Below are 19,801 nucleotides of genomic sequence, written 5' to 3' on the forward strand. Positions count from 1 at the left end.
GAATTTTAACTGAGATGCCTGTTAAACAACAATATAGTTGATTCATAGACTTCATAAAGACTGTCTCACAAGTGCAGTTGTATGTGTCCAGTTGGAGGGGCCGAATATAATGCGAGTAAGCAAAATAGTGTATAAGTAGTGTACACGATGTGCTTTTAGTTGTCTTTATGAAGTTTTCTTCCTCTCTGATACACCTGTCCCTCAGTCAGGTGTACAAAGATTTTGTACTATAAGTTTAACTCATAAACTTTTAATTTGAATTTCCAACAGTTCCGTTAACATTGTTGCTGTTATCATTAGGTGAAAGGTGATATTCAAAAAGCCCAACTTGTTTCCTTTCACCTTGACATGAAAAGGAGGTTGAATCAAAACAAGCTCTGCTACCTTGAAACAAGCCTAAGGACAGATTTCTACAGCTTTTCTTCCATAAGAGGGACAAAGACTAGTTATGACACTGCTGTTTTGAATTTGTACCTGCAGGAAATCCACATCATTTTTGTTCTTGGAAATCTTCTCCATCTGCACCTGAGTCTTCTTCAGATCTGTGCACCTCTGCTCCAGGTGAACCCGAATGCCCTCGGCTTGCTGCAGTGCCTGCTTCTCCTCACCCTCCAAGATCTCCGTCACCTCCTTCTTGGCTCTCTCCACCACCGCTTGCAGCTCCTCAAACTGGCTCTCGATCACTGCTCGTACATCCTTCACAGATTGCTGTAAAATACTGCCTTTAGTTTCTCTTAGTGTAAACAGAGTTCACATTCTGACATAATAACTTTTAATTACTTTCAAAGTTACAGTAAGTAACATGTAGGGAACCTGGCAGAGCCACATAACTGCAGACTCACTGCAGGACTTCTTCATTACTCATTACTACTACATGAAAAATATGGATTTCCTCTCAAACCTCAGAGAAACCAGTTTGATTTGGGTGACTCTGAAATATCCAGGATTACAAACTGTTGAGTTCACAGGCCAGAAATAGCTGCAACCGACTCATTTTACTTAACTCTGTGTGACTCACAGTGAATCATTTCTAATGTTGTGTTTACCTCAATGGAGACTGTATTGAGCTGAAGTTTGTTGATGGCATTTTCTGCCGCCGTCATCGTCTTCATCATCTCATTCTGTTTCTCCCTCAGTTCGTTCTGTTAACAGAGCAAGAGTCAGTCAGCTTCCTCATAGAAAATATGTGTAGATGTTAATATCTAGATTGTTTCAGGGAAAACATTTGCTCTCTGGTTCCTTTTATTCTGAAAGGGTCTGATATCTGACCCTAGGCTTGTATATCTGTGGTTTTCTGTCAAGTCAGGTCTAAATTGCTCAGGCAGATCCAGGCAACTCTGAAGCAGAGCAGCTATTCTGATATTAACTCCTACAATTGTAGGCCCAGCGGGAAGCGCTACAAGCGTCTCTCTGAGTCAGCATGCAAGTGCAGGTTTGAAATGAATTAAAAATATATATATTTAATTTACTGCCAGGACAGGGATGTCCTACTTCCTGACTCATTTTTATATCACTTCCTGAAACACGACACCAAGTTACAAGTGTTAGTTAATTATTGTGTCAGGCAGATGATACTTTGTGTTATTAATGCTATTGGCTTATCCAACCAATAGCATTATTGAAAATAATATTTGGGAGCTTTTATGCCTGTGCACCAGCTTACACACTGATAACACGTGTGCCCAAATTGTGATGTTACATTACAGGTGGAGGATCATTTCATTTCCTAGCCCATGTTGCATTACATTTTTGTCCTACATAATCAACTTGGAAATAGTTGTCTCCGTATCATAGTGGCTGTTTAATATTAAAACGAATTAAAATTGATTCACATCAAGGTTCAGAGTCCTCAGCTGAAGCTGTCCCTGCTAACTCCGTGTTCATTTAAAAATCCCCACTTCAAGCTTGTATTGTTTTACACATGCTTTCCTCTGCTGTGGTACTTCTACAATATTTTATATATTTGTTGTCTATTTTGTTTGTGAAAGAGATGTGAAAATTAATAAAGATCATTTATACTATCTATTAACATGACTGCTGAGCAGTCTTCACAAAATCAGATCCGTGACCGCCTCAAGAGATCATTAATAAGACTTTGATGTGTTATTTGTGACCAATTCAATGCTTTTGATTGTTTTCATTATTCCCTGACTACATCATGTCAAACATGATGAAACATTATTCTGATGAAGAAGTTAAGCAAAGGTGACCTTTTGTTTGGCACCATGACAAATATCTGTCGTTATTAAGCGAAAAACAATCTTTGGAAATACTTCCAGTGGTTTATGTTAGTTCCACTTTGATCCACACAATATTTGCTGAAAAGGTAGTTAAACATCTGAAGAGTCTTTTCTATAATCAGTAAACCCACAACTCCTACTGAGTTCTGTAAGACAAGAAAATGTTAAAACTGGTTTCATTGAATCATTTCAAACAAAATAATGTTTTAATGCTTTTCTTGTGCTGTAAAAAGGGACTGTCCTGCTCTCCCACTCCAGGAGGGTGGACAGCGGGATCAACCTAAACAGAAGTGACTTACATAATAATTCTCTATTGTTCAAATGTGGAATGAAAGCTCTGAAAAGGAAGAGGAAGCATTCATCATACTGTGCTTTCTGTTTTTCTTCTGTCTAGTGTGTGTGTGTGTGTGTGTGTGTGTGTGATGACCTCCATGTTCTTTCGTTCAAAACTAAATACAGTGGAACCCCGGCTTACGAAGACCCCATTTAACGAAAGATTCAAGTTACAAAGGCACTTAACGGCAATATTTCTGCCCGTGGTACGGCAAAATGCCCGAGTAACGAAATAGATCAAATAGAAAATTAAAAAAAATTAAATTAAATTCCATAATGTTATGTACATGTACACGTACGTACATATGCATGCATACGCATGCTTTCTTCAACCTCCGCCACCTCCTCCTCCACCAAGAACTTCGTCTTCAGCCAGCATCGCCTCACTCAAAAGGCGATGGAAAAAGGTGCTTCGACTTTTTGACTTACGAAAGACCCTCTGGAACAAATTAAATGCGTAAGTCGGGGTTCCACTGTACCTAAAAATCACATTTTGCAGGTCAGCAAATAAAGAATATTTGATCAGCGGTGGTGGGATTTCCGCCTACGCTCCTCCCACCAGTGTTTTCTCTGCAGTTCTAACAAAGAAGTCAAAGGTTTTGTAACGAGAGCGCTCTTCAAATAACTGGTTTTGATTTCAGGTCTGTGCAGGAATCTAAGCTGGAATGTTTGATGGCAGTCACAAAGAGAGATGGGCTTCAGATTTAACTGCAAAGCCAAACGTGAGCAGATGACCTCCAGAGTGGACGCTGAAGTACTGTTGACTGGATGAAGCATTTAGAGGAACATTTGAGCTGTGCTGCTCCGACCTGCTGACTTAGACACTTTAGATTTAGTCTCCTCTTTAGTGCAGGGAAGCAATAATCTCCGATGTGATTTAAAGGATTATTTATGAGCTCAAATTCCTAATTAATGACACAACTGCTGTCACAGTCTTATTCCTTTGATAGTTAATCTTTTATTTACTCAACACTTTACTCGCCATCCACGCGACCTTTGCCACACATTCAGCAACGCTAAATATGAGATAAGAAATCCTGACATTAAATTCCTAGAATGGACTCATTTTAATTAATAGCGTCTCTCTTTGACAGTGTAGTTTAAACAAAACTCAGGTATTTATTAAAAATAAAAATAAATGCTGAAAATATGAGTGTTTAATTGCCTTATTCTATCTCCAAAAAGAAAGTGTCTCAGTTCAGAGTCCCCTAAAGCAATGAAAGCAGCTGATTCTCACATGCTGACATGCTGACATTAAAAGATTTAAGGCAGCAGGAACTCTTAAGGAGACCCAAAATAAAACAGAATATTTTCAGTTGGGAATTCAGCCTGAAAATTCATATCAGATGTGTTGAGGTCATTCAAAGGAATGTGCACACAGTACAGGGAAACACTTGCCTCGATCTGATTACGAGCGTCCACCACAGACACGGTGTTGTGCCCCTTGTGGTCCTCGTTCACACAGTCCTGGCAGATACAGCAGGAGTCGGTGGAGCAGAACAGGTCCAGGGGCCACTTGTGGCTCTCGCAGGTCCGCCTCTCGATGTCCCTGAGCGGGTCCACGAGCCGATGGTTTTGAAATTTTGGATTTTCCAGGTGAGGCCTGAGATGGGCCTCGCAGTACGACACCAAGCAGGTGAGGCAGGACTTGAGGGCCCTGCGGGGGCTTTCAATGCAAGAGTCACATACCACATCGTCGGGGCCCAAAGGTTCCTCCTTATCCTGGTCCTCTTTTGGTCCTTCTTCTGTCTGTGGTTCTGCTTCCTTTTTGTCCTCTTCAGGCTTCTTGGGGTCCTCGGACTGATTCAGGTCTTTTTGGATCTCAGTCTCCTCCGCTGTCGTTGACTCTTGACTCTGTTCCTCACTGTTTTTATTTACATGAGCGTCAGCTGTTCCATTCTGTTTGGGACTGCCAGGCTTGACGGGACACTGTGGACATCCTTTACTTTTGTCTCCGAGACAGGAACCGCATACGGAGTGACCACAAGCTGCCGGCTCCCCCTCGCTCAGTTTACCTGAGCAGACATGACACAGGTTCTGCTGCTGCTGCTGTTTGGGGAGAGGAGCTACTTCTACAGCTGCTGTATCTGCCATGTCTTCAGCTCTTCTTTGAGCGCCTGGCGTCACTTCCACTCTTTAAAGCTGTGTGGAAATAACTGGCTCAGCCACTTCTGTCAGCCAGCAGTATCTGATCGCAGTAGAGAAAGCCACACCTAGATGATGTGAGAGACGGTCAGGACTCATAGTTTCAGTCAGAACTCAACCCGCCCCTTCAGCACTCACATGCAAACAGATACACACCCACCTCCACGTCTTTAACACTGAAAGAGGGAGGAGGTGCAGGGTGGAGTCCACAATGCAAACCAGGAACAGAGGTGTAGGATTGCATTCTCCCACATGCGCTATGTTTGAATATGCACTGAAACTTACAAGTTCTGCTACCAGTAAGCAACAACTGACCTATCTACTATCTTTATAGACACACTGATGAGGCCACTCACTGCTTTCCCACCCTGCTCCAACAAAATTAAATTGAAAACTGGTCTGGATAAAACAGAGGTGATCACTGCTGCAGCCTTTTGCTTACTCACCCTCTTCCTCTTTCACTTTTCTGCAGATAAGCAAGAGGAAAAAGCAAATGCTGATAGGATCAGGTTTCAGCAGCGCCAAAAGCAGACGCTGCCACCCAGTGTCCATAATAATGCTTGGCAGGTACTGCTAATGTTGGTATCAATCCAATACCATGTACCCAGTAAATACAGGGCCGGTATAGCTGATACTGATACTTCTGACCTATAAACTTATGAGATGCACATCAGTGAATTCTGAACCCATTTTAATGAGCATTAAATCTCTGTGCTGAATGTAAACGTGCCAGCCCTAAAGCAGTTTGGGTCAGCTTGTGTTGTTTAAATGTGCTTATTGTGTTGTAAATAAAGTAGACATGACAGGTTCAAGATATTGTTCCCAGCGTGAGTGTGAGGTATCATTTTTTAAATTAAAAAGTAATTATTATTTAACACAATGGATGATGGAAACACAGCACTGATCCCATCTCGACAGTATCGATATCAATATCAGCGCAGGTAACGATTATAGTGATACTTTTGATCAATCCGCCGGTCAGGGTAATAGAAAGTTACGAAGTGAAGAGCAACAGACTGTAGAGGAAGTTCCACAAACACTCACAAACTGTTAGATTTGTTCCTTCTATCGAGAATAAATGTTGCTAAACTGCAGTTTCCTAAAGTTTGTGATGCTCGTTCCTGTTTTTCACACATGTTCGTAGACATGCGCACATGTGACCACATGTCCGGGCTTTGTCCGGGTTAAACAAACACCACCTGATCATAGTTCAAGGTGAAGGTGTAGGTGGTGTTTGAAAGCACCTTAGCTGTAACAGCAGCAGCCTTCGTGTCTGACGCTTTTTAAAGTCTTAAGATTTACCTTCAGTTAGGTTAATCGTTCCCAGGCTGAGGGGAGGTGACGGGATTCTCTTCTTACCGGGGGTTTTCTCCTCGGTAACCGATCAACAGGTGAGACAGCACCGCCTACTGACCAATCAAGTGTCCTGAAAACTGCGTCGTCACTCCCGGACACACACACACACACACACACACACACACACACACACACACACATATATATATATATGTATGTATGTATGTATGTATGTATGTATGTATGTGTGTGTGTGTAGTAATTTCTATGAATCTTTTTTTTTACATTGTTTATTAATTGTAGTTGTATTCATTGTGTATTTTGGTTTCATGTAAATGTATGTTCTAACTTTGTATATTGTGAATGTAAGGCAAACAAGGGACAATAGGTGGAAATTCGCAATAGCTATAAATGGCATGTAAAGAAAACAAAAATACTGAAAGGAAAGGTCATATTCCAGTATGATTTATCTCATCTTAAATTATTTTATCTTGCATTTAAAACGATTTCTATCATTGCTGGATGTCTAATTTTTATGACACAGATGCTGAAGAATCTGTGTCCTCTTGTTTGTCTCATTGTCTCTGTACACAGTGACGAGTTCCTGCCTCAAGGGCCAATCAGAGTGAGAGGCACTTGCTCATCAGCATCTTGCATCATTTAAACATCAGCTCTTCACATCATGGTGTGACAGGTTTGCCACCTGGTACTAACACGATGGAACAGCATCCCCACACTCTGACTTAGAGAATGCATGGATTTTGAGGTGGCCTTTAAGAAGCAGCTACAAACTCATCTTTGTATATTTGCTTTTGAGTAACCTCTGAAATCTGGATATCTTAAGATCCCTTTTACCAGCTCGGTATCTACCTAATAAAAAAAAGCACTCTATAGTCGCTCGGGGAAGCCTCAGCTACGATAAATAAGCCTTTTAACAGGGCTGTATTATTACAGCTGTGTGCCCTCTTTCTCCTTTCTTTTTCCTTCTTCGACAGATAATGTTTTATTTATTGCACTAATGGATTTCTGTTGTTCTGTGTACTCATGTATCAGCTTCTCTTCTGAGGGGCAGCACTCTGGGATGTCCCACATCTCTGTTAGCAGTCATAAAGTTCCGGGCTTTCCCGAACGCTGCTTTGAATAAAATCCTTTTCAGTTACCTGCAAATGCTTACCTTATAATCAAAGCGCAGAAATAAAACATGTTCCAGAGTATCTCTGAATAAATGCACATTTTTAAAGAGTTTACTAAAACTGAATATTGGGCTGGCTGATTGCTTCTGCTACACTTTAAGTGTCTCAAACAGTTGCTTAAGGTATTCTCTGTGTCAGAGTATGAAACAAAGCCTTTATTCGTCCATTTTTAAGTCACATTTTCACCCCATTTACAGCCCAAGTGTTAAACAGGAGAGCGACAGCAGGGGTGACAGGCAGCTCATTCGTTTACAGGAATAAAAAGCAATAGCATGATTTTTATTTCAGTAACTTCATGTTAGAATTTATTATGTGAAACACACGCACACACACACACACACACAATTACATCCCTGACCTCAAGTCCAGGAGCTACAGATGATTTTTTTAAAACAAAAACAAAAATAATCATTGTCATTGTCATTACTTCTGCCATCGGTCAGTGGATGAGATCAGAGGCCTGCCTCATGATGCAGATTATTATGAATGAATTCCTCCCCTGGCTAAGTTAGCTTATCAAGTTCAGATTTCTCTGCAGTGTCGGGTCAAGTGCTCTGTGAGCAAAACTTTACGGGTTTAAGCACCATGTCTGAACAGCCTGGGTTGAATTCACTGATGTCCTGTAGGTAAAAAGAAACTTATTCGACAGTTTCTGCTGAACGCTCTTTACAGATTTGACAAAAAGTCTTGATTTATTTGTCCGAGGCCTCTGCACCCAAATGCAACGTAATTACACCTGTCTCCTTTACACCTAATAGAAGTGTACCAGTGAAAGTACTAAGAGATAAGAGATGTTTGCAGTAATCTGTCAATGATTTCGTTCTGACTCTGTCATCCTGTTGCACACAAAGACATTTCCCACAGTATCAGACCACACCTCCACCCTGAGTACGTGGTCATCAGTTTTTTGTGGTTTTATTAAACTGGTTGTATTTTCATGACTTTTTTTTTGCTTCTGCTCCCCTTGGGGTCTCTTTTACAGCAAGGAGCTGCACACTTGGTTAAATAGCCTAAATATCAGAGTAAATGTGGTGCAGATTAAACCTCAGTTTAAACATTTTATGTTATTTCTTGTCACATCTTTTTTTAAAAACACAAATGGTCATCACCCCTCCATTGATGTTCCCAAAAGTAGTATTGTCCTCTATTCTACTTTTGGAAACATTCTTATTTTGGGGTTATTTCTAGCCAAAGTGCTCGGGTTGTCTCAGATTTTCAAAGCAGGACTCTACAATTTCCTCACACAATGCTCACTTTGTTGTATTTGTTCATGAGGCAGGCCCCAGGTCAGCTGCACAGCTTTGTTTAATTCAGCTCCCAGTGTCTACAGTCAGGCCAGTGTTTGATTCTTCTTTGTGTTAAATGAGCTCTAAAGGTGTAGGATATTCATTCAGTTGATATGATCGTTAAGACGTGGGGTTAATTTCCTAAGATTAGAAACTGCGCATCGATTCAGGACCTATTCCGTGTGTTAGAGGTTCAAACTGCGGCAGCAGAAATACTTGTGCTTTTGAGCGGCTGAGGTCATTAGTCCGAACAGGTTTTTTCTTCTGCTCGCCCTCCCTCTGTCACTGCACCCCCACCAGCTCTGTGATGGGTGGGGCAAACACCATCAGTTCCTGGTATTTGTGGAAGAACAGGTGCAGGCGGGACGAGTAGGTGTCCTCCTGATATGGCAGCTGCTTTTCAGTCAGGTATTTGGACACAACAGGTTTCACCTGCACAAGAGGAACAAAGTAACCATAGTGGGAAATACGTAAATACATTTAGCAATTTAATAATTATCCAAAGTTCTGTGATGGTCACTTTTTAAACTGTGTGCTCTCGTTTTGTTTGTGCCCTTTGCTCTGCAGAAGAATCCAACAGTTCTGCAACAAGCAGGTAAATATATTCATCTGTGATGTCCCACCTTTAAACACATGTTGTCTGACAGAAAGGGGAAGAGATGGTGCTCCACGTGACAGTTGATTAGCGAGTGTCCAAAGATCCGGTCCAGCAGAGGGTTTCGCGGCAGGTTCAGGACTCCGTGAGTCATCTGGTGAATCCTCTTTGGTCGACGAGTTGGAGAAAACATCGGCAGACCGATATGCTGCAATTAGAAACAGTTTGGCATCACAAGTTATGTGGCCTATTGTACTCTTGCCAGCCATGTTAATAGGAACACCTGTTTAACTACGGGTCAATCCAAAGTTCTTTTTCGTCAGTAATAAAAGACCTGGAATTGTAATTGAATTGAAATTTAGGCACGGAGACATGTCAGCTAAGAACAGGAAACTGAAGCTGCAATTCACACAAGCTTCCCAACACTGGTCTCATGAGTCTCGATTTCTGCTGCGATATTTAGGGCTCGAATTTGGTACGAACAACACAAAGCGTCGATCCATGCACACGACCCTACCAGCATTTCAGACTGCTGGCAGGGGTGTGATGGTTAGGGAACACTAAAAGATATTTAAATTAAGCTCAGATTCTTTGTATTACAACACAAAGTGTTTAGTGTAATTTCTGTGTAGTCTCAAAGATTATCGTCAGACAGAGATCATGGAGTTCAGCAGGGTGGGGGTGGGGTGGAGGTTAGTGTTGGACGTCGGCCAGCAAAACCCCAGGAGAGCTGGGAGGACAGATTTTTGATCCGAACCCCCCAGCAAGAACAAACACTTTCCACTGGTACACTGCTGACTTCTCTTCAAGAACCTGTGTTTTCTAATCCACCTTCACACGCTTTGGATCCGAACAATACACAATGACCTGCAGGCATCCATCTGGGAAAATCATGCATGAATTGTTTCTTTTTATCCCTTTAGTTCACTGCCTGCTCTGAGAACACAATGCTGCATTCAAGCTCCTCAAAAGACCCTGTTACAAAAAACACCCTTATGATCATTTCACATGAACAGAGCACATAAATCTGTGAGAAGTGACGAATACATGTGCATAAATTACTTATGTTTTCCCCAATTCAAGACCAAAGAGTATAAAGGTATGTGGTGTGGCTATTAATGGATACTGATGAGATACATGTATCTATTCATAATCATCTAAAGTTCTCTAAGATGTGGCCATTTAAAAACACTATTTAAAAAAATAAAATTAAAATAAAGCATAATTCTTGTTTTATTTTGGATCTAGTGCTTCTATCAGTTATGTTACAAATCCAGAATCTAACTGGAAGTAGGAACATCTGAAATGCCATTAACAAAACCTGGGTAACAGACGTGTGTGCTTTTTTTTTAATGACCACTAGGCAGCAATATTCGACACTAGCGAGGTTTCTCAAATGCACATTTTTCAAGAGTTTTACTACATATTGGGCACGACAGGGTCATCGTTTGTGTGGCAGCAGTTCCTGGAGGCTGGTTGTTGCTGGATGAAGTGGTATTGCTGGTATTCCAGTGGTGGCAAATCTTGAAAAAGTAAAAGCTGCACCTCAGTGAACCGTTTCAAAAGGCACAACTTTTACTTTGAAGGAAAACCTGCATTTTTAGGTTGTTCTCACAGTTTAGCTACGGCACAGAGATTACTGGCAGAGTGTCACTTCAATTCAAATGATCAGCACAGCAATATGCTGTGAAAGCAGTCACAGGGGCATTCTTGACACCCAGAGAGGAATACACTTTTTTCCTGCAGGGGGAAATCGCTTAGACATTTTCTTGATGAGATTATGGTCCCAGTCAGCCACTTTGAGTCATTTTTACTGATCTTGATATTCAGAAGGAGGATCATTAAAAGCTTGGCGCTTATTTTAATATCTGTCATCTTACTGCTCTCTCACTGTTCAAAGACATGAAAATTTTATATAAAACTAGTTGGAAACTAATTGGACACCAACATAATCCAATTAAAACTACATACATCAGAGCTTCACAGCTATCTGAATATTTTAGCTACAAAATGACATCATTTTGAGCTGAATATGAAATACAAGACGTCACAAACAAAATTCACTGTAACTGTGTCTTATAGGTGTCAGCAGGCTGAATTCTCAGCTACAGATACCGTGTTCTCACCTGGAAGATGTTGACGTGGATATACGGCACAGAGAACATCGCCCTGCACACGAGCATACACAGCAATGCTCCGTAAGGCGACGTGAACCCGGAGACATTGATGAGCAGCCAGTACTGTGAATACAGGCCCAGGGTTACCATCAGGATGGTCCTAAGGATGTGGGCCAAAGATTGTCCTTTGAGCTGAGCTGCAAAACCATGAGAGTGTGCATGAGAGTAAACTCGCACTGCAGTGGCACAGACAAGTAAGACAGAGACTCGAGGAGGATCACAAGGTTTAAAAAGTGTCTCAACTTTATGCTGAGTTTCACATTTAACCTTGAAGCAAACACGGCTCGTCTTTGGTCCTCTGGCACCTCTTACCGAGCGCAACAAGCGGAGTGATGATCGGCACGGCCAGGGGGGCTATGAACAGGTAGATGACGCGAGGTAGGAAGGGCACCTTCCACACGCTGGAGTCACCCAGTCCAATGACATTAGTGTGAGCGTGATGCATCTTAATGTGGCCCTGAATCCCGGCTCGTGCCGAGAATGAGCCACAGATCTGAGGGGATGAAGAACAAGTGGAGGTGTTCAATAAACCAGCAATGATGGAGCACATGAAACAGTCAATGAACATTATCAAGCTCCGCTAACAGCTGGAAAGGACAATGGTCAGAAGAGATTTGGATATTCTTAGCAATTAATAATCAACCAAAGGTCATTAAAGCTTCTTAATCATATCACTTATAATGCGCATTGCTTCATTCACTCTTGCAGACATTGCTGTTTATAGCAGGTTGTAACCTTTGGGGTTGAAGGAATAAACATGCTTTGTGTGCCTAACACAGGAGGTCCAAGACATTTGTGCTCCAATATTGTTAAGAAAAATTGGAATATTTTGTCAGTCTGTTGCTTATTTAATTACACCTGTGGTGTTTCCTGCGATCAGTGATGGCTAACCCGCTAAATCCTAAATAAAACAAGGTCTGTGTCCATGTGGAGATGAAGACTGCACTGAAATACACACCAGACGGGGAGGATATTGGCGGGACACTGCTGCATAGGCACTCAGAGGCTGAAACAACGCACTGCAAAGATTAGTCAACCATTTATGTTCAATGTTTTTAAAATGTGTAAAGAAAACCATTTGCGTTTTTTAATGAATTTCACAGAGGCTCTTCAGAATGAACAGCATATACATGAAGGTTTTGGCAGCTCTGGTGAAATCAGAGCGCTGCTATCAGCTCAGTGTGTATATCGTTACATTCATCCAGCCATAAAAGTCCTGGAAAAACAGAGTCATGAAATCCTAATCTGATGAAACTGTGAGCAAATCACCAAATGAGGAGGGTGTGATTCAGAGCTGTATCCATTTAAAATGATGCAATTATTTACTGTTACATAGTTTCTTGGAATAATACAACCACTTAGAAATTAAGTGGTGATGTTTTCTTCTCATTTCTAGCTCTACATACAGTAAGAGAAATTATCATTTGATCTACTTCTGAATTTCACTTATCAAGAGATGAAGAGTCTCTAGTTCTTATGGTAGTTTCATGTTTAATAGAGAGACAGACAAGATTGTAGAGCTGGACAAGGGTGCAATGGCCGACAAGACCATCAGCAAGAAGCTTGGTGAGGAGGTAACAGTTGCTGCTCATGGGGTGAGGATGATCATGAGAAATGTGTTGGATCAGGTGGAAACATTATGCTTTAGGGCTGTTTTTCTGCTAAGGGTAGAGAGGGATCTGCAGAGGGAGCTGAAGCTTCAAGATGACAGGCGGCAGCCAAGAGGGATTCACACAGTTTCATTTAGCCCACATCAGTGGGCTAAAATCCCTCCTGAGATGTGCACAAACCTGGTGACCAGCATCAACAAAGGTGTCTTCACCAAGTACTAAGTCATGTTTTGCTCTGAGATCAAATACTTGCGTCGTTCGATGACATGCAAATCAATAAAAAACATGTTTTTATGGATCTTTGGTTGTGGTCAATTCATTATTTCCCACAACTGCATTTGTTCTTAGATTCTACTAGAGTAGATTTGCATGATTCACAATTTAAAATAATCCATTATCTTATACTGGGAGCCCGGTGCAGTACAATGAATGAATGAATGAATGAATGCTTTATTGGCCATATGCAGGTTGCCCCACAGAGGAATAGGACCCCCCCCCGACTTACACACACAACAAAGACATCACATGGGAATACAGTCGGAGATCGGCAGCGTTGCAGAGAATAACATTGAAAAAAATTACACAACAATGGGAAAAGTACAAGAGGAAAAAAAGAGACCTCTTCACACGCTGGGCAACCTATGGGAGGACAGCATGAGAAAAGGAAACAAAAACAAGACAGCAGCTGTAGCTTCATATTCATGATCATGACCCTCAGCAGGGAAAAAACAAATGTCCTAAAATGTCCAACTGCTGCTCTAAGCACACAGAGCTGCGTGTGAGAATACAGAAGCTTTGCCTGCAGGTACTTAATGACAGCCTTTCAAGTCTATTTCTGCACATCTCACCTCGATGAAAAAGACGGCCCAGAACCTTCCCCAGGCCTGCGACTCGCTCAGTGCCCCGTGGCTCGCCAGATGTGTCCCCTTGACGGTGATGACAGCGTGAGCCACGCCCATCAGCAGGACACCCGCAGAAAACCCCAGAAGCCTCGAGGAGCCCAGCAGCAGGAAGGCTGCAAGACAGAACGCAGGGAATAAAGATGCTACAGATCCTAAAGATGCTGACTCTTTACCCTTAGACTGGCAGCAGGACACACACTGCATTACTGCTGCATTGACTGTATACATCTACTGTTATCGCTCACACACATTCTTTCAGCCTTTGATAGCAGACAGCTGAGGCTCAGTGCCAATAAGTGTTTGCAGTGAGCAAACATTCTCATAGCCACCATGAACAGGAAGACATCAGACGACTATTTAAAGATTTACTTTTGCGTTTTCATTGTTGAATAAAGCAGGACAGGTAACCAATAATAAATTGTGATTCTAAAATTTTCCTTGCTGCCTGTTACGGTTCAGCATGACTGGTTTGGGTTTCATTATTCTCAGGTGGGGTTGACGGTCTGGCTTTGTTGGGTTTTTCCACCCTGGGGCAGAGCCTCTGGGTGTGAGTCCCTGCTGCACCTGTTTGCAGTGAAGTCATCAGGAGTATATCAAGGACAGGCGGTGTCTCTGTCTGCATAGTGACATTCAGGCCGCCTTTGTAAAATCTGTGTTTTGTGGTTCACTTGGAAACTTCATCCGAACCCTGTTTGTCTACCTTTTTGCACCACCTCAGCAATCAGAGGAACTGCTTACCAGGACTCCACCTGCCTGCCTGCTCTCCACCTATTCCCCCACTTGCTGATCCAGCTCCCTCAGAGTCGAATCACTAAAACGTAAATTTGATACCTGCCTGTTAGATTACATTCTAATTTATACCTTCTTTGCTGGCAGAGCACCTGAGACGCTTTTTAAATAGAACCTGCTCACTATTTCCTGCTCTGTCAAGGCTCAAGTGATGAGTCACATGATCAGAATAAACATTTGCAAGAACTGGAAATGAAAAGCTATCAGAATAAATGCATACATTTACCATGAGTCAAACTATGTAATGTGAAGCCAGCATGATGGGCAGGAAGCTCAGGTGAAAGGATGACAGTCTGGAGGCGGACACTGTTACCACACTGGCTTCCTTCCACTGTCACTGTGTACTGTTTACTATAGTTTAGTGTCTGCATACAGTAGAAGCAGGCTGATGATGAACATGAGACGAAGCTTTAAATCCACTAATCAAAGTCAGTTCTGTTTTTGTCACAAATGTTAACAGCATGGATGGATTACATCTAATTAGACACATGAGACATTGTAGCTGCTGATACTTCTCTGGCTGCCTTTGACAGCAGAGTTTAGGTGACACATTCCCTTTTTAACCCAGTAAAACTGCTAATATGACGCACCTCCTATTTCAAAGCAGCCTATTTCGAGGTGATAAGTCACGAGCTCGGTGCTACACAGTGACAGAAAACCCGTCCGCAACTACATCTACTTCTGAATCATTTCGACATATGAATTATACTGGCCATGATTTATATTTTAGGTAAAACTCACAAAAAAGCAGTTACAAAGACCTGCTGCTGCTGCTGCAGAACTAATCCGTGGTAATTACTGCTACGTCTAAGAGTCTGGAATCAAGCCTGAACCTTAAAGCTGTCAGATCCAATGATCAAGTGACGTGAGTCACAATAGACAGCAGTCCAAAATGAGGTCAGTAGCTGACCACCAGTGACCCACATAAAATGAGACTCCATGAATGTGCAAAGCCAGACTGAGGGGTGACGGTGAGAAAACGCTACGCTGTGTATTTCTGGAAAATAAAAAATTAACTAATGAGACAGTTTTAGTTGTAAATATTGAGTCATCATGATATCACTGTGACTTTTGTGATTTACGTCTTTTTGCTGCTATTTTATGACCAGTCTTTTCAAAACTATGACTTTCAAACAGACAAAATTAAGCAAAACACCTGAACTTTATTATTATGATGGTGCACTGTTCTCCCAACTTTGGAGGAATCATTTCCCACTATTATTAAAATTTATCTAGTCTGTTTTTTCCTTCTTTATGTCAAAATATGACAGATGAATTTTTAGGTAAAGCTTCAAAAACTTTATCCGGTGTTTATCGCAGACTTGAAAGCAGGAAGACTGCAAAACACCAGATTTGGTCCTCAGAGCCAGCATTGTTTAGGGAAGTTGTCAAAAAAAAGTTAACCAAGTAAAACACAAGCAGCAACGTCCAGGACTAAAATGTTAAAGCAACACAGAAGTGTCCCCAAAACTGCAGTACCTGTAATGTCCACTTGAGGCCGGCTCCACAAACGCCCCACAGTTAAAATGTCCAACATGTTTACAGGCTGATCTATAAAAAAGTTACGTGTTTTTGTTAACACTAAGTTTGTAGCAGGCCTACATCCCCGTACAGGTGAATGTAGCTGCTAGCTGTCTGCTAGGCTCCACCCCCTCTCATTAAAGTCAAAAAATCGAACCTCTAAGCTACTTTGTTTGTTCTGTTGGTTCCTTTTGGAGCATTTTCAGTACAATTACTATACACAGCTAATGTTACGCCTTGCATTGTCAGAGAGCAAGCCATAAGAGAAAGTCAAAAATTCTTCCCTTGAGGTTGGGTGAGCAAACTTATAGTATTTTAATTGTGTGTTAAAATACTATCTCTGTATCTCTGTCTGTGTGAGCGCACTTTGCTAACCAGGTAAAATGAAAACTTAGCACTTCTGCTCTCTAAAACAAACAAACAAACAGATTCCAGCATAGCTAAACTGCCCAATTTGAGGGTTTAATGTGAAACTTTACAAACCAGTCGGTGACATCACAGCTGCTATGGCCATCTTTTATTTACTAAGTTTGCAGTAAGAGAGGCCTCCCAGGCTTTGAGCTTCTGGTTGAGTCGATTACAGAAACACAAACTGACACAAATAATTGTCTCTTAAATGATAAAACCCTCCAAAACAATAACTCATCTATGCAGGTGCAATCACATCTATGACGTTGTGCCTCACCAGGTGGCAGACAGAGGAACGCTGCTGCCAGGATACTGCAATCGACCCCCCTCCTCTCCCACCAGCTGCTCTCCTTCACCACCTTCTGAACCAGCCTCGTCAGCTCCATCATGAGAGACTCCTTCTCCACCTCTTCAGCTCCTGCGCCTCCATTCTTAATCTTTGGGTCCCCTCTCGTCTTGATTAACATCTCTTCATCACCTCTTCCTCCTCCTCTTTCCCTCTCATCCCTCCGCTCATCTTGTACGCTCTGCATCCTGATCACTGGCCTAGAGTAAAGTCACCATGCAGGTTGTGTCCTCCTGTGAGCGGCTGCTGATAAACCCTGCAGCTTGAGCACACAGTGCACAGGTCAAAGTTAGCATTTCAACAGTGTGTATTGTCAGAGAAGCCCAGCCCCCTTCCTGCTGCTTCAAGAGCATTGCGGACCCTCCTTTCCTACCTCCTCCTCCTCATTCCTTTCTTCTTGTTCCACCCTGTCAGCTGACTCCTTGGGCAGTCCAGCAGCAGAGGAATTTCTTGTCCCACTGCCCAAAGATGTAAGGTTGGCCTGCGATGGGATGGATCCAAAAATCCTCCTCACACGCGCAGCAACTCAAAACTGCTGCGGCTGCTTACCTCACAGTCAACTCTTGCTCATCTCTGGTTTCTCATATATTCTGCATGTCGCTCACCCCCTGCTCTGTTCCTCTCTCTCTTTGTGTTAGCTCCTTTCCCTCCTCCCCTCCCATCCCCGTAACCTTGGCAAATGTCCTGGGAAAGCAGAGTGAGAAAGGAGAGCTGATTAACAGGGGCCGTTCAGTTGTTTCTCCACAGCAGAGAGGGGGCGAATGTTCAGAATGAAAAGGAGAAGATGCTGATGTGCGAGAATTTCTTTGGCTAGTTTAAGTGTTGGTAAAGGTGAGAGTAGTCAGTAGTGAGTTATATACATATATCTGGTGTCAGCGCCTCTTTGTCCTCTGGAGAGAGGCCACGCTGACTGCAGTGTGCTCTTTAAAAGATACAGAGTGAGTAATTTTTAAGAGAGAGGAACAGAAGAGCACCAGGCCGCCTGACAGCTTCACACACATCCTCCCACAGCCTCGGCTTGTTGGTTTTACTCAAGCACTTATCAGAGTCAGGCTTTTTATCCATTAACACCAGAGAAGGACACATTTTTAAAGGTCCACATCCAAAGGACTGTCTAGGGATGCAAAATATTGCATTTTTCTGGCTTAAGAGAAACAAAAGAGCCACAGTTTCAAAGAAGAGAGACAAACTAGGAGAAGAATCCCACGTATATTCTATTCTATACAGGCGCTGTGGAGAGCATCCTCACACAGAACATGACATCGTGGTTTGGGAACAGCTGTGTGAAGGACCAAAAAGCTCTCCAGAGAGTGATCCGTACAGCAGAACGCTGCTGCAGGATTGCTCTCTCCCCGCTTCAGGACACCTACACCAGGAGATGCCGGACTAGAGCAGCGCAGATACTGAAGGACCCGTCCCATCCTGGCAACAAACTGTTCCAACTTCTGCAATCTGGTAGAAGGTTCCACATCTTCCGGGCAAGGACAGAGAGACTCAAGAGGAGCTTCTATCCCCAAGCCATCCGTGCCCTAAACACACACACCCGCCCTCTCACATCATCTATAATTGACTGAGACAGGACCCTTCCAGACACTCTAAACCAAGGCACAATGTAAATTTCAATTCCTTTAATTTTAAATATGTTTATATTGTCTATCCTGTAAAATAGTCAGATGTCTATTCATATTAATGTACAGAATTCACCTGCTTGCTGCAAGTACTGCACATTCACCCAATGTATATACTATATATAATGTTCTTCCTCTACCCCTCTACCCCCCCCCATTTTTGCACATGTCAAGGAGCGTGTCAGGCTACACTTCACAGTGTGTTATACCTGTATAACTATGCATGTGACAAATAAAGAACTTTGAACCTTGAACCTATAGACAGAAAACACCCACAAAAAGGTGAAAAACAGCAACCAAGCAGCAAAAAACAACTAAAAATACACAGAAACGAACTGCAAAGAGATGAGAGGTAGTTACAAAAGATACAAACACAAAGAGATAATAAAACAAACTAAGAAATCTAGAAAGTGAGAAAATGAACATAGAGGAAAGAAATAAAACTGCAGAGACAGTAAGGTAGTCTCTGCGGTTTTAACAATTAGACACTGTGTAGGTACAAAAGGCAGATAAACAGGGAAATAAGACAACCATAGAGATGTTTTAAAAAACAGCTACACAAACCCAGAATAAAACTACATGGAGATGCCAACATCCATTGAGAGACTAAAACAAGGAGATAAAATATCTTCAAAAAGAGTCATAACAACTACAAACAGATGCTATAGAGGTTAAACAACAGTCAAACGGCCTTTATAGAGACAGAAAACAACTGAATTAGTAGAAAACAATAATAAAGTACCGCAAAACAGTTCCAAGAGACCAAAATGGCACGAATGGTATACAAAACAATCACAAAGAGATAAATCGGATACAAATTGATGCGTCATTTTCATATGGACTAAACCACCCATCCAAACAGAAAACCATACGCAAAAAAGCAACAAAATCCCCACATCCAGACAGAATGACTACAGAGTGCAAGAAATGGCCACAAGATGCTGAAAAATAACAACAAAGGGACCTTAAAAGTGACAAAAGCTGTAGACAGACAAAGTGGCTACAAGCAGGAGGATTCATGTAATAACCTTCACATAAGTGACCACAAAGAGACAAAAAAAACAATCATAAAGTGGCAAAACCAGCTACAAACAGGCTGTAATCAGCTACGGTGAGACAGAAGAAAAAACTATGAAGAGATATCAACCAGACATAAAAGACACAATAGACAAAAGAGAAATTGATAAAAGGACCACAAGAAATGACACAAAGACTATAAAGCAACACAGGCAGTTAAAGTTACAGACAGGAAGTGACTAAAAAGAGGTGCTGGACAGCTACCAAAGACACAAATTTACAATGAAGAAAGACAGAGGGACTACAAAGAGATAT

General features: G+C 42.0%; 2 protein-coding genes across 3 annotated transcripts in view; both read right to left on the reverse strand.

The window, feature by feature from the left end:
* The window catches only part of trim16 (tripartite motif containing 16), a 7,212-nt gene extending 1,109 nt beyond the window's left edge, over positions 1-6,103 (reverse strand). Inside the window, exons 1-4 of the mRNA XM_013908945.1 lie at positions 6,078-6,103; positions 3,972-4,786; positions 1,047-1,142; positions 475-708 (exon numbers count right to left, since the gene is read on the reverse strand). Coding sequence (XP_013764399.1) covers positions 475-708; positions 1,047-1,142; positions 3,972-4,667 — 1,026 coding nt within the window. The 5' untranslated portion in view covers positions 4,668-4,786; positions 6,078-6,103. The remainder of the gene's footprint in view (positions 1-474; positions 709-1,046; positions 1,143-3,971; positions 4,787-6,077) is intronic.
* Positions 6,104-7,348: 1,245 nt separating this feature from the next.
* fads6 (fatty acid desaturase 6) lies at positions 7,349-17,405 on the reverse strand. Of its 2 annotated transcripts, XM_005725716.1 has the most exons (7): positions 17,215-17,405; positions 16,773-17,103; positions 13,724-13,890; positions 11,578-11,758; positions 11,215-11,402; positions 9,117-9,296; positions 7,349-8,925 (listed from the first exon to the last, which is right to left on the reverse strand). In XM_005725716.1, the coding sequence occupies exons 2-7, from the start codon at positions 17,026-17,028 to the stop codon at positions 8,776-8,778; spliced, it is 1,122 nt and encodes a 373-aa protein (XP_005725773.1). In that variant the 5' UTR covers positions 17,029-17,103; positions 17,215-17,405; the 3' UTR covers positions 7,349-8,775. The 2 variants fall into 2 exon arrangements, with proteins under 2 accessions (XP_005725773.1, XP_005725772.1); XM_005725715.1 differs by having other exon boundaries at positions 16,773-17,405.
* Between the last annotated feature and the right edge of the window lie 2,396 nt (positions 17,406-19,801).

Source organism: Pundamilia nyererei, unplaced genomic scaffold (assembly GCF_000239375.1).
Source record: "Pundamilia nyererei isolate P.nyererei 1_Seehausen unplaced genomic scaffold, PunNye1.0 scaffold00017, whole genome shotgun sequence".
NCBI lineage: Eukaryota > Metazoa > Chordata > Actinopteri > Cichliformes > Cichlidae > Pundamilia > Pundamilia nyererei.